The following is a 13,003-nucleotide window of genomic DNA, read 5'->3' as shown; positions in this document are numbered from 1 at the left end:
TTTGTTATCTCTATTAAATGCGGCTGCTCGGGGAGAGGGCACAGAGGCAGGGGTTAGGAAAACTGAGGAAGAGGAGCCTGTGAAGGAGACAGAGGGGAGTAGGCAGGGATGCAGAGGAGAACTGGAGCTCAGGGAGTGATCACCATCAGCGCAGTGTGGTCTCCTGTGCTGCCCGGAGCCCACAGACCCCGTAAGATCCGCCAGTGACCAGGCCCCTTTTTACTGCTGCCTGATGCCCAGCCTCCTCCTACCCTGTCCTGTCCTTGCCTGCGCCCATGGAAAGCCCAGAGTCTCATCAGCCCTTCCTCTGCTCCACAAACCTCACGTTCCCTTTCTGATCTGATGTCGATGCCCATCTCTACTGTTTTCCTTGGTAGAAAGATCATGATAAGCTTGGTGGGAAAGCCTCTTCAGACCTTGTAGCCAGAAGCAGGCAGACTTCCATGCAGAGTCTTAGAAGCCCTCTGGGGCCTTCCTCTAGCCCCTGTGGGGGTCTCAGGTCCTCTGGGTCGCAGCAGCCTAGCTTCTTGATTTCTCCCCAATGCGCTAAAGCAATGTAGACTGTGGAAACCTGGGGAAGCGGAAAAAGTTACAAAGAGGACAGCAAGATTACCCCACAGAGATGACTACTGTGAACACTTTAATGTGTTGATCTTCCTGACTGTCCTCGTCAGATGTTAAATTATGTCCATGTATGTCTTTGTATAATAACGTGAGATCATAATATACCTCCCTCAAACTTTTTATGATTAAAAAATTTCAAACGTGGAAAAGTTGAAAGAGTAAGAATACTGTGTCACTTCCAGTATTCAACAGCTGTTGCCATTTTGCCATAATCACTTGTCTCTCCCTGTGCGTTGCTTATGTACGAACAAGTACATGCATATTTGCTGTATTGTTTGAAAGTCAGCTGTAGGCGTCAAGTCACTTCACTTAAAGTGCACCGATAGGCATCTCCTAAGGAGGATTGTCTCCTATATAAAATCCACTGTCATAACACCTTGGAAAGTAAGCAGTAACTTCATAATGTCCTCTGATTCTCAGTCCATATTCGTCTTTCCCTGCTCATTCTAAAAATGTGTTTTTATAGCTTTTTCCCTTTAAACCAGTATGAACCGAACTAGGGTCGCGCACTGCATTTGAAAGTTTCTTTAGTCTCTTAGTCTCACACACCCCTTTCTCCACTGAAAACATTTTTTCTCAGTTGAGGCATAACATATTCAGTGCAGTACATATGCCTTAACTGTATAGCTCGATGAAGTTTTATCTGTGTAAACTGTAAAATTTTGATTCCTACAGTTTTTATTTAACATAGTGAACATTTTCATCATTCGTTCAGTATTCACACGTAGGACGATTCTTGGCCACTTTTGGTTTTATAAGCGGAGCAGATGTCAGTGTGGTAGGTTTTCTGTTGTGATTGTGAGCAGTCCGTTTCTGTTCCTTCCCTCCTGTCTCGATCACTCTTGTTCTGGCCAGGATGCAGAAAATATCTGTGCTTGGATTTTGGCACCACGGCTCCTGGCTAGGCCTGATTGACGGGGCTTACAGGGGTTGATTTTAATTGTCTGCGTCGGCCTAGATATGCTGTGGTACCCTTCACCGAGGTCACATGCACTGGCAGCTGCCAGATCCCTTTGGATTAAACATGACTGAAGGCGGAGCAGATAACAACTGTTTATTTGCACTGAGCTTGGGTTGCAAGGAGTAAACACATAAATGGGTATCTTCCGTAGGTATGTTCCAGAGCTTTCCTTGGGCTACTCAGCGTAGGACTCCAGGGTCTCTTGGAAAGTACGCCTGTCTGGGAAGGAGTGAGAAGGTCATGGAGGGGCTGTGGCTGTGGATTGCAGGGCTCCCCACAGCATCGTCCAAGTACTGAAGGAGTCTTTTGCAGATCGCCTCTGCCCTTTGCCTTTGTCACCCATAGGATCTTGGGTTAGTCCAAACCTGGGACCAGAGCCCTGGGCTGAGCTCGTCGGCTCTCCGGGCAGAGCCATAGTTGTGCAGGGCTGGTGCTGACTGACTCACGCCCCTGCTTCTTCCTCTAGATGTATCAGAACAGGGGACCCTTGAGGAGGAGGCTGAGGAGACGGAGGCCTGGGCCAAGCCCCTGAGCCAGCTGTGGCAGAACCGACCTCCAAACTTTGAGGCCGAAAAGGAATTCAACGAGGCCATGGCCCAGCAGGCCCCTCATTGCGCCGTCTGCATGATCTTTCAGACTTACCATCAGGTAAGCCCACCACGTCCCCTCTTGTTTACCCGGGACCAGCGCTCAGAGGAAAGCTAGGTTTAATGGTGGGGACATAGCTTGGGAAGGGCATGTTTTCCTAGTGTCTTCTGCCCCATCCACGTGTTGGAAAGGCTTCACCAGGCAGATAGCCATGCAGCAATGCGGGTGTTCCCTTGAGAATGCTTTGGGGAAGAGCTGAGGGTGTGGCTTAGGCTCTGGGGGATTCCCTGCTGCCCTTGGCACTCACTGTTTGCTGAGGAATCTACTCTGTTGTTATTCTAGTCAGTGATGATTCCTTCCAGGTGGTTTGTTGACCTTGCCAGTCAGCCTGGAGAGCAGGGGATTTCTTTAAATCGTTCTGAATGTCAGGTGAATAGCCAGTTCCTCCAGTGTTGTCTCTTCTTTCCCTTCTCATTGCCACCTCGGATGTTGGCAGTAGCGGAAGGGAATTTGGGAGGTGTAGGAGCAGAGGGCCTGCAGGAGGGAGGGGGATGGGAAAGCACCCTGGCTGAGCTTAGCCGTGCCCCTCCCACTCCTGGGGCATTTGATGGCTCCACCGTCATGGGTCTCTTTGGGTCCAGCTCTAGGGGGCCAGGAAGGCACCCACAAGTCACATGTGCCAGATGACCAGGTCAGTCTCAGCTGGGACCTACACAGGGTGGCATGTAGAGAACCAGTCCCCTGATGGTGGTTAGAGTAGCATGGCTGCCACTGAGCCTGGCAGGGCCCCAGGTTCATGTTTGCCAAAGAGTGAAACTTCAGACCAGAGTACTTTTGAGTTAGTAACTCGTTCCTTCTTTCCATTGACCAAAAGCAAACCCAAAAGATCTCAGTGTGCCCTTGCCTGTGAGGGAAGCAGGCAGATGGCCAGGCTGTACTGCCAGTAGATCTGCTGAGAGGGGCTCAGAGTTTCATGAATGGCACAGGCTTGGGGGGTGACATGTTTCTGGGCCCCGTCCTTGGAACGGGGGTGATGGTACCATCCAGCGGCAGAAGCGGCAGATTCTTGCAGTCAGGCTGTTTGCCAAGGGAAGTACATGGACATAATGTTCTTCCCAAGGGGGCCCCAAGCCAGGAGTGGCTCTCGGGGCTCCAGCCATGTGACAGTGCTGCAGCTCAGGTGACTGCTGACATGGGCCCCGAGAGGAAATCAGTGCTGGCCCACGGAAGCACCTGCTCTGCGTCCTCTCCCTGGGTGGGGCGCCCATGCCGTGCATCGCAGAGGGGAGCCGCCAAGAGCAGCCTCACCAGCCTCACCAGCCTCTCAGTGCATTTTATTACCACTTGGTTTGGGAAGATTGAAATCCCAGTTGCCTCTTACCTCGCTTCCTTTTCTCACTTGTCCCCGGGGGCCTTTGTTTGATGCTGCTGTGAGAAATCGAATTGGAGTCATTGGCGGTAACTTCAGTTAGCGGCCCTGGGATAATGGCTGTGCACCCGGGAGCCTAGCGGGGGCCCTGTCAGGAAGAGAGCAGCTTTCTGCTGACGGGGCAGGCGGAGAGCTGAGGACACGGGGCTGTTCACTGAGGTGTGCACTTGCTCCCTCCTTAGGTGGAGTTTGGAAGCCTTAGTCAGAACTGCGGCAGTGCTCCAGATTTAGCGCCCCAGAAGCAGAGGACCAAGCCACTGATTCCAGAAATGTGCTTCACCTCGACTGGGTGTAGCACGGACATCAACCTGTCCACCCCTTACCTAGAGGAGGACGGCACCAGCATCCTAGTGTCCTGCAAGAAGTGCAGCGTCCGGGTCCATGCCAGTGAGTGCCTCACTTCTTCTCTGCGTCCGGTCCCAGGGGCGGGGGCGTCTGACTGGAAGTCCTGCCGCCTCTTGGCCTCCCTGCGACCTCCCAGTGACCTCCCCAGCTCCCCAGTGCAGATGGCTTATGTGTCTGTTCTTGGAGTTCGGTGCTGATTGAGTCTTGAGTTTCCTGTGACTCTGGGCTCCATGCTTGTACTGTCTACCCTGGGCTGTCCCCTTGATTGTAGATACCAGGAGGGGATTAATCTCTGCTGCTCGCTAGGTGTTGGTAGCAGTGAATCTAGTTTCTGACTTTTTGAGACTGTGGGCCATACTGTATGGCTGACCCTTGGGGGCCTTGATGCTAGAATTCAGGGGTTTCTGTAAGATTTGGTTGTAGCTTTGGGAAGTAGTGTCTGGAAAAGAGTTGCAGGTCTACCTTCTGACTCTGGCCTCTGGGTTTAATTTGCTCACCTCGGTGTCCCTGTTAGGTTGCTACGGGGTGCCCCCTGCAAAGGCTTCTGAAGACTGGATGTGTTCTCGGTGTTCGGCCAATGCCCTGGAAGAGGTGAGTGCTTCCATGCTGTTGCTGTCTCCCTGTGAGACAAGTTCGCTCACGATCGGACTGTTTCACGCGGACTCTATGTCCCAGGGGTCTGTGCAATGCCTGGTACACAGTGATGTCGGTGAGCATTGTCGGAGTAAATCCCCACGACAATGAGGATGTTTGCTGCCCACCTGTGGCAGAGCACGATGGAGTCTGGAAGCTGTGTGTGCTTCATTGTGTCAGGACCAAGTAGAGGTTTTCCTGTGGATGGACCATAAGCTCCTGTAAAGAATTGAGCCATCTGGTTGGAGCATCAAAATGGACTCAGATGGTTCATTTGGTAGCTTTCCCTTTATTCCTCCCCTCTCTCTGGAACCTGGCAGTACCCACATAGGAGGCAGTCAGAGCCCTGTAATGCCCCCAGCTTGAGCAGGGTATCACCCGTGACTTTGCTTACGGTTGTTGTTAACAGTACCAGCGAAGACGATTATGTTAAGTCAGGAGAATAATTGGCGCACTTCAGCCCCGAGTGGCTCCCTGTCTTCCTGCAGGGGAGTCCTGTTTACAAGGTCTGTGCAGGCGAGGCCCCGCCTGCTGTGGGCTGCTTTCTCACGTGGAGGCTACCGTGGCCCGCAGGAAGTGGCGGGGAGAGCAGATGGGACGTTAATGACTCAGCGGTGACCACTCTTCCTCCCCGTCTTCTTGGCAGGACTGCTGCTTGTGCTCATTACGAGGAGGAGCCCTGCAGAGAGCCAATGACGACAGGTGAGTTCTCTGGGCTCTGAAGCCGAGTGCAGGCACGCCGCCAGGGTGGTGGCCGTCATCGGTATGACTGACGAGGACTTGGGAAGCACACTGTTTGGGGCCGAAATAGCATCTCCAAGACTGATTTTAAGGATGGGAAGCCGAGCAGTCCCAGAACTTTCCAACCCGAGCTTCCCCTCTGAGGCAGCCTTGTAAGTAACGTCCTCCTTTTGGAAGAGCTAAGATGGACTCACGAGGGTACGAAGACCCTGTGAAGATGATGCGGGGGCTTCGTGGAGGAAGTGAGGACAGTTACCTTGTTACAGCTGGGGCTGGTACAGAGGTGGCCACGGCTGTGAGCTAGTGAGCCCTTCCTGCAGGCGGACTCCCTGGCTGTTTGGAATGAGGGCAGCTGTCCTTAAGAAGGACAGTGGGACGTTGAGGAGGGCCCAGCCATGACTGCCCACTACTCAGTCGATTCTACAGAGGGTTCTGGGTACTCAGCCCAGAGCTGGGCTTCTTGGCCGTCTGGCAGCTCGCTTTCACTGAGCTGAATTTTTGTGCTTGGTCATGCGTAGCTCAGTGGTTCAGAGGTAGAAATAAATGTAAGGTGAATGAGGTTTTCGCCCCGAAGACCGGCTGCTTAGGGGAGAGTACTCCCAGGTCGATGGGGAACCAGCAGTGAAGACCCTGCTTCCAGCTAAAATCCTGTGGGAACTTGAAGCACACATACCGCCCGGCATCCTGCCTCACAGGAATCCCCTTCATGCCGTTCCAGATAGATGGCTGCTCTGCTTGCCGCTTCCACTCCTCTAAAGGCACTTGCTGCCGTGACTTGAGGTCACTGTGTTCCTCAGAATTGCAAGATAGTGCTGTTAAAGTTCTTCCTTTTTTGCAGTGGAAAGGGCTCTGCTTGCACCTCCCACCTTTACCTCATGATCCTTGGTCTGCCCTCCAGGGCCATGCAAAACAAATCTGTTCCCACTCACACACTGCAGGTGGCTTCCACGCAGCCCCAATGCTGTCTGTTGTAGGTTTTCATGTGGCTTGATCCTGAGAGTTTTCACCGTCTTAGTTAATCTCATCTTGGTGTGTGTCAGTTTCCCCAAATGCCCAGAACTTACTTTAATAATTCTCTAAGGTTGTCCGTTGAACAGACCTCTCAGAGTAAGTGGGGCTAGGACCAGACCTTAGCGAGTGAGTCTGAGGTGGAGGAAGGGAGAGGTCACTTTGGCCCCGGGAGAGGTCTGGCCAAAGGCCTGGATGGGGAGGGCTGGGATTACTGGTACATTGGGGCACAGCTGGAGATATTTTGAGGAAGTGCCCAGGTCCTCTGGTAAAAGAGGCGTGTATGGGGCTCTCTAATTTATTCTCACTCCCTGGAACCTGCCACACGCAATTAGCTGTGGCTCTGTTCCTGTTGCAACAGGCGGTGAGTGAGTGTGTAAGAAGTGTGACCCTGCGCTGACCCGGGATGTTGTGGTGGGGACCTTCTTCCGCTTCCTCAGCGTGGAAACGCTTCTGGTCTTACCTCACTGGGTCCCAGGAACTTGCTGGGAAGTCCAGTGGTCACGCTGGGTAAGGGAGGAAACGCTATAGACAGGCCCATGTTAGAAGAGAAGGCCACAGGGCCTTGGAGCTGCAGGGGGACTGAGGTGGCCTTTGCCTTTTGACAGGTGGGTCCATGTCTCGTGTGCGGTGGCGATTCTGGAAGCGAGATTTGTCAACATTGCAGAAAGAAGTCCAGTGGATGTGAGCAAAATTCCCCTGCCCCGCTTCAAACTGGTAAGCAGAAAGAGATGGGCTCGTGACCCTGCATCCCTTCCCTGTTTCCGAGTCTCTGGATAGAGGGGAGCATAGCGTTTAGGAGGGCATCGCCTGGTTGGCCCAGTGGCCATCCTTTACCCCTCAGTTTCGGTCATGGATTACGATTCTCCCCCTCTGGTTAAAACTACTTAGTGAGGATGCCTGTGACTGGACAGGAGATTAACAGAGGGTGCGTGTACCTTCATGTTTTGGGAAGGGGGTGGGCTCTTGCTCATAAGACTCTGCATTTGGGTGCGGGTACAGTAGAGGAGACCATCCTAGTTCCCAGAATCATTGGCCTGCTTCTCCTGTGTTGTAGAAATGTGTCTTCTGTAAGAAACGGAGGAAAAGAACTGCTGGCTGCTGTGTGCAGTGTTCTCATGGCCGTTGCCCAACTGCCTTCCACGTGAGCTGTGCTCAGGCTGCAGGAGTGATGATGCAGCCAGATGACTGGCCTTTTGTTGTCTTTATTACCTGCTTTCGGCACAAGATCCCTAATTTGGAGGTGAGGAGGGTGCCATTCTAGAGTCCTCTCGACGGTTTCCGGGATCATTTTCTCTGCAGGCTCTCCATTTATTGTGTCAGCAAGTATCTCCTCAAGCGCTGTGCTTCCTGGAGGCTGCTAATGAGTGTGGGATTAGGAGACGGCCCCTGTCCATCCTCTGCTTCCTGCTTTGTGCTTCCTAATCCAGTGGAACCAGCTGCTTGTGGTTGATTCCTTGTTTGCCTCTCCTGGATAAACTCCTTGAGGGTCCATGTCTTGTTAATCTGGGTGTCCCTATACTTAACACAGTGTCAGGGACATCGCAGAAGCTCTGTAAGTGTTGTGAACTGATGGGAAGAAGAGTTAACCATTAACCCCCATACAGTAGTGATTTTTGCACTTCTCTGAACGGTGAAGCTTAAATGGGTCTTAAACAATAAGTAGGAATTGTGAGCAGGAGTGCAGTCAAGTCTTCAGAAACAGAATGAGCGAGTCTCAGGAGAAGGAACGTGTGAGACTGGCTCTGGGAACGTGGCAGGGGATGGTACTGGAAAGGCAGGCAGTGCCAGAGGATTAAGACCCTGGGCTGCCACACTTAGGGGTTTGATGTCTCTTCCACTAGATAAGGGGAACTTTTCCAATATTATGATTTTGAGCTATATGTTTTTTTAACAGTTACTCTGGTGGTGGTTTGCAGAAAAGATTGAAGGAATAAGAATTTGAGGCCGGGAGACCAGTTAGCCTAGGCGAGAAGTGAGGTCTGAAATGGGAACACAGAGGGAGAGCTTTAGGGTCACAGCCAATGCTGGGATCCTACAGTGGGTAGAACTGACGGGGTTTGTTGGCTGCCATGGGGAGCGGATGAAGAAAGAGGAAGGGATGAGGGAGTGTGAATTCAAGATGACTCAGGCCACTTCCTTAAAGGTGGAAGGGATGCTAATATGGTATTAACTGCGATCAGGAACTGAGATGGGGCAGGGCTGTTTTGCAGAGGAAAGTGGGGGAGATAAAAGTGAGGGAAAGACCTGTAGACTTTGAGGTCGCTGGAACATTCTGATTGAGGTACCAGGAGGCAGCTAGATTAGCTGGATTAAGATTTGGATATTATCAGCCTTTAACAGCATAATTAAACCTAATTCCCGTTAGAAACTGGACTCTGGAGATTCCTAGTATAAGGAGCAGATGGTAGAGCAGGAAGCAGCGAAAGCAGCTGAGAAGCAGAGAGACGTGGAGAGAAGGAGAGCCCTGCAGCCAGCAGAGGCTGAGGAGGGCCACGTGCTGTCGGGAAGACAGGGCTGCTGGCATGGTCACTGTGCACCCCAAACCGGGGGTTCCATGGGTAGTCAGGTCAGAAGCCAGAGTGCCATCAGTGAATTACAGTCCAGTGGAGGAGACCCGATGAAGGCTTGTCAACAGTGTGGTGAAAACAATCATAAAAGGAAGGACACAGTAGAGCACCAGCCCAGAGGACAAGCTGTCCTCCACCATGGAAAGGGCCTCGTTGGCTGACTGGATTCCCCTTTTTCATTAAAGATGTTCTATTGAGCGCAGGAGGTGGGCAGAGGTGGGTTAGGAGCTTAGGAAGAGGGAAAAATAGTCGATACGGGAATGAGGAATAAAAGCTTGAGGTACCGTTGAGTCCTGGCTGTGGTAAGGAGATAGCAGCTTTGTGTTGGAACAGGGTAGTGATTTGGTGATGGTCATTAGCCCCCCATGCCCTCACATTGGCAGCTGTAGATGGCTGGTGCTATGAGGAAACGGGGTACTGTTGAGTATTTCTTTCACTGATTCATTCTTCACATACTTACTGGGCATCTGCTACATGTCAGGCACAGTTTTAGGTGCTCGGAACATGCTGGTGAACAAGACAACAGTGCCTACCCTCCTGCTGCATTTAGTGTAGTTGAAAGACACGTAGAAACAAGTAAATGTACAGTGTATCAAACGGGGAGAAGTGCCGGCATAAGAATAAAGCTGGATACAGGAATGGAGGAGGAGAGGTAGTAAGGTTGTCCATAAGTGGACACTTGGATGTGAGGGAGCCAATGTGCAGATGACTGAGGGAGAGCCTTTCAGGTAGAGGGAACAGAGGCACAAAGACCCTGAGGTGGGAACACTCTTGGCACGCATGCTCAGAGGACAGAAGGGAGGCCAGCATGGCTGGAGCACAGAGCTTGGGCAGCTTGGGGAGGGGCGGTTGGACACAAGACCACCAGATGCTCTGTGATTTCGTTTGCATCAAGGACAAGTTCAGAATGAGAAGAAGGGTGATGTGAGGGCCCCAGAGATGGCAGAGCTGTGGAGCTGTGTATAGTGTGCAGCTGAGGACATCCAGGGAACCTCAGTCTTTGTGCCCTGGCCCTGAGGGTAGAGCTGGTGCTCAGATCTGTGTGGAGCATTGTGTGGGGACCCTGGGCCTCAGATCACCTGTTGAGCGTCCACTTTGATGTATGTCTAAACTATGTGAATTAGTAGGTGCTGTTTGGTCAGCTCCTCGAAACAGTAGGGAAGTCACAAGAGTCTGTTTTGGGAGTTTGTGGTGAGACAGGATGGCAAAGGACCAGTTGTGGACTGGGAATGAGGGAGGAGCTATATTTATGGCGAAAATATGACACTAGGTTCTTCCGTGTCCTGGCTGGGGTGTGGACATCTGGAAAGACCTGTTTCACTCCCATCTCCTGCTCCTTTTTACTTTTCCTGTCTCATGCTTATCTTTCCCTGGTAAAGAAGAGCCCCCTGATCTTGGTCCCCGTTCGCTAGGCCTGTCAGCTCAATGTGGCCATAACCCAAGCCTCTGTTTCTTCCAGCGTGCCAAGGGGGCCTTGCAGAGCATCACTGCGGGCCAGAAGGTCATTAGCAAGCACAAGAATGGGCGCTTCTACCAGTGTGAGGTGGTAAGGCTCACCACGGAGACCTTCTATGAAGTCAACTTTGACGACGGCTCCTTCAGCGACAATCTCTATCCCGAGGACATAGTGGTAATGTCTGCAAGGAGCTTCATGGGCATTTTGGGGTGGGGGAGTTTCTTGGTCTGACTGGCAGACTGGCTGTGGGCCTGCCTGCCTTTTCTATCCAGGCCCATGGTCCCATCATTCGGCCCCCAAACAGAAAGAAGTGTTTGTACTGGTCTTTCTGTACAAAGAATATCGTGTGCCGCTAGGGTACCCTGCTTCCTCTAGAAGCTTGTAGGAACTGGCGTTTTTTGCCATTCTTTGAAACATACTTGTATTTTAGTCTAAACTACCCTTTGAAGGTGTTCTGGTGCAGTGGAAGAAGAGCCCAGGCTTTGGAATCAGACCAGTGTGCCAGTACCAGCTTCATTGCTTAGTAGCTGTGTGATTTTGGGAGAATTAGCCAATTATCTCTTTTCTGCCATGCCCTCTTAGTAGATTTATGGAATTTGCTTTTGGTTCTTTACAGTTGATGCCTTTGGGGGCTGAATAGAAACTGCTTGGAGATATCCCTGGCCTGCTTGTGTTATCAATACCTGAGACACTGGGGGCCCTGCCTGGACTCAATCCTAGGTTTCCTGGCTCTGGACTCAGCACTCAGTTCAGGTTTCCCCTGTCCATCGTTCGTCCGTCCGTCCATCCTCATCCCCACCCACTACCCCCCCCCCCACCTTTTCATGTTAGACCGAGCACCAGCCTAGTGGAATGAAGCCACTTCTTCCTTAAACAACAGGTGTTTCCCACATCTCTACCACGTTAGCAACTTAGTTGCTAAAAGTACATTCATTAGTTGTGAGGCAGACTTCCATGTAGTGAAGATGGTATCAGTAGTGTTTGTGGCATAGACTAGCTATGCTTTATTAAGCTCTTCCAGTTTGCCAGACGCTAGGCTAAGTACTTTACTCGGGTATCTCTGTCACTTCTCATACCAACTCTGAGAAGTAGGTGGTATCTCTAACTTAGAGAACACTGATCTCAGGACTCTTCTAGAAGTTACTGAGGACCCCAAAAGAGCTTGTATTTTTGTGGGTTATGTCTATCAATATTTGCTCATTAGAAATGAAAACTGAGGTGAATTGATTTGAAATAATCCATTTTTTAAAACGAAAAATTATTTTAAGTAAAACAAAAAATATTAGAAGAGTGCCACTCTTCTACAATTGTGCAAACCTTTTTTACATCACATCTTCAGTTCGTTGCAATATATTGTTTTGGTTAAAGTATGTGAAGAAAACTCGGTCTCACACAGATATGCGACTGAAAAAGTAAGGAGTAAAATTTAAGTAGCCTTTCAGATGACTGTGGTTATTCTACTTTGATACTACACCAGACCTCAACGAGTGGTAGTTTCTTAAAAGTTAGCTGCAGTGTAGACTCTGAAGGCAGCTTGGTGAACGTACCCTCTTACATTAACATTCTCTGGTCTGTCTTACACTGAGAATGGCTCTTGCACTCATGCGTGATTTTGTACCATCATCCGTATTGGTGCAATGGGCTGTGTAGATCTTCCAGATGTTGTTAAATTTTATTAGACAATTCCAAAAAAGTCATTTTCATTTGTAGCACTAAGCTCAGAAAAATCTTTAAATTTTAGGGAGCTTCAAGCTCATGGTGGTGACACAACTTTTCTGAAATTGTAATTTGTGCTTGAAAGCTTAGGTTTTATCATTGGCAGCATACCGTCAGTCCATTTTCCTCGAAGTGACAGGCTCACTTCATTCATTTTCAAGAAGATGTCTGCCATTACCCAAGTCTGAATAACCACAGTTTGTCTGTCAGTCATTTTTTTCAAATAAAGCTGGTGTTTCATGGAAAAAGCAGTTACTTCTTACAACTCAAACAGTTACAGCATGCTTTTCCTCAAGACAACCATCATGCTTCAGCGTGTAGCAGAAGTGTCTTTTGAGTACTTAACACATGTACTCAAAGATTGAGGTTTCACACAAAAATTTTTTCTGCTTCATCAAGGGACGTTGTTATATGAAACCAGGTTTTTTCCTTTTGCTCCTAAATCATGAGTACACAGTGGTTAAGGACGCAGTAACAAGTAGTAGAGCTTAGGGCCATTGCGTCAATTTGTGCTGAAGCACCAGCAGTTGCACCCATGTTAGGTGTTACACCATCACTGGAAATGTCTGCGCAGCAAAAGAGGCTAATGTTTTAATATTATTGTGAAAACCATCGTGCTCTCACGAACCCCCGCTAAGGTCTGCAGACCATACTTGGAGAACTGCTATTGTAGTAAAACTTAATATCTGAGAACTTAAGGGATTTATCAAAGATCACATATTTGGCTAGTTAAAACTTCCACTTCAGATTCTTTTGGGGGCAGTACTTTCTACTTAGTTGTTGAACTCATACACGATATAGTTACTGAGTACCTGTCAATAATGAGTTGGCAATACAGTATAGAGCCATTTCTATTCAGTAAGTGAATTGGCGTGTAGGACCTTCCTAACTCTTGTCATGTAGTGGAATTGGTAAGAGCAGTTGGAATATCA

General features: G+C 50.0%; 1 protein-coding gene across 2 annotated transcripts in view; it reads left to right on the top strand.

Annotated features, from left to right (window-relative positions):
* The window catches only part of KDM4A (lysine demethylase 4A), a 42,232-nt gene that overhangs the window by 26,530 nt on the left and 2,699 nt on the right, over positions 1-13,003 (top strand). For both annotated transcript variants that reach the window (XM_082863536.1, XM_082863537.1), the window contains exons 13-19: positions 2,052-2,233; positions 3,785-3,989; positions 4,462-4,538; positions 5,227-5,282; positions 6,938-7,046; positions 7,387-7,572; positions 10,359-10,529. In XM_082863536.1, coding sequence (XP_082719662.1) covers positions 2,052-2,233; positions 3,785-3,989; positions 4,462-4,538; positions 5,227-5,282; positions 6,938-7,046; positions 7,387-7,572; positions 10,359-10,529 — 986 coding nt within the window. The remainder of the gene's footprint in view (positions 1-2,051; positions 2,234-3,784; positions 3,990-4,461; positions 4,539-5,226; positions 5,283-6,937; positions 7,047-7,386; positions 7,573-10,358; positions 10,530-13,003) is intronic.

The sequence above is a fragment of the Leucopleurus acutus genome (assembly GCF_964270905.1).
Source record: "Leucopleurus acutus genome assembly, chromosome: 2".
Classification (NCBI taxonomy): domain Eukaryota; kingdom Metazoa; phylum Chordata; class Mammalia; order Artiodactyla; family Delphinidae; genus Leucopleurus; species Leucopleurus acutus.
Note: the sequence above shows the minus strand (reverse complement) of the source record. Positions and strands in the feature narration are given on the sequence as shown.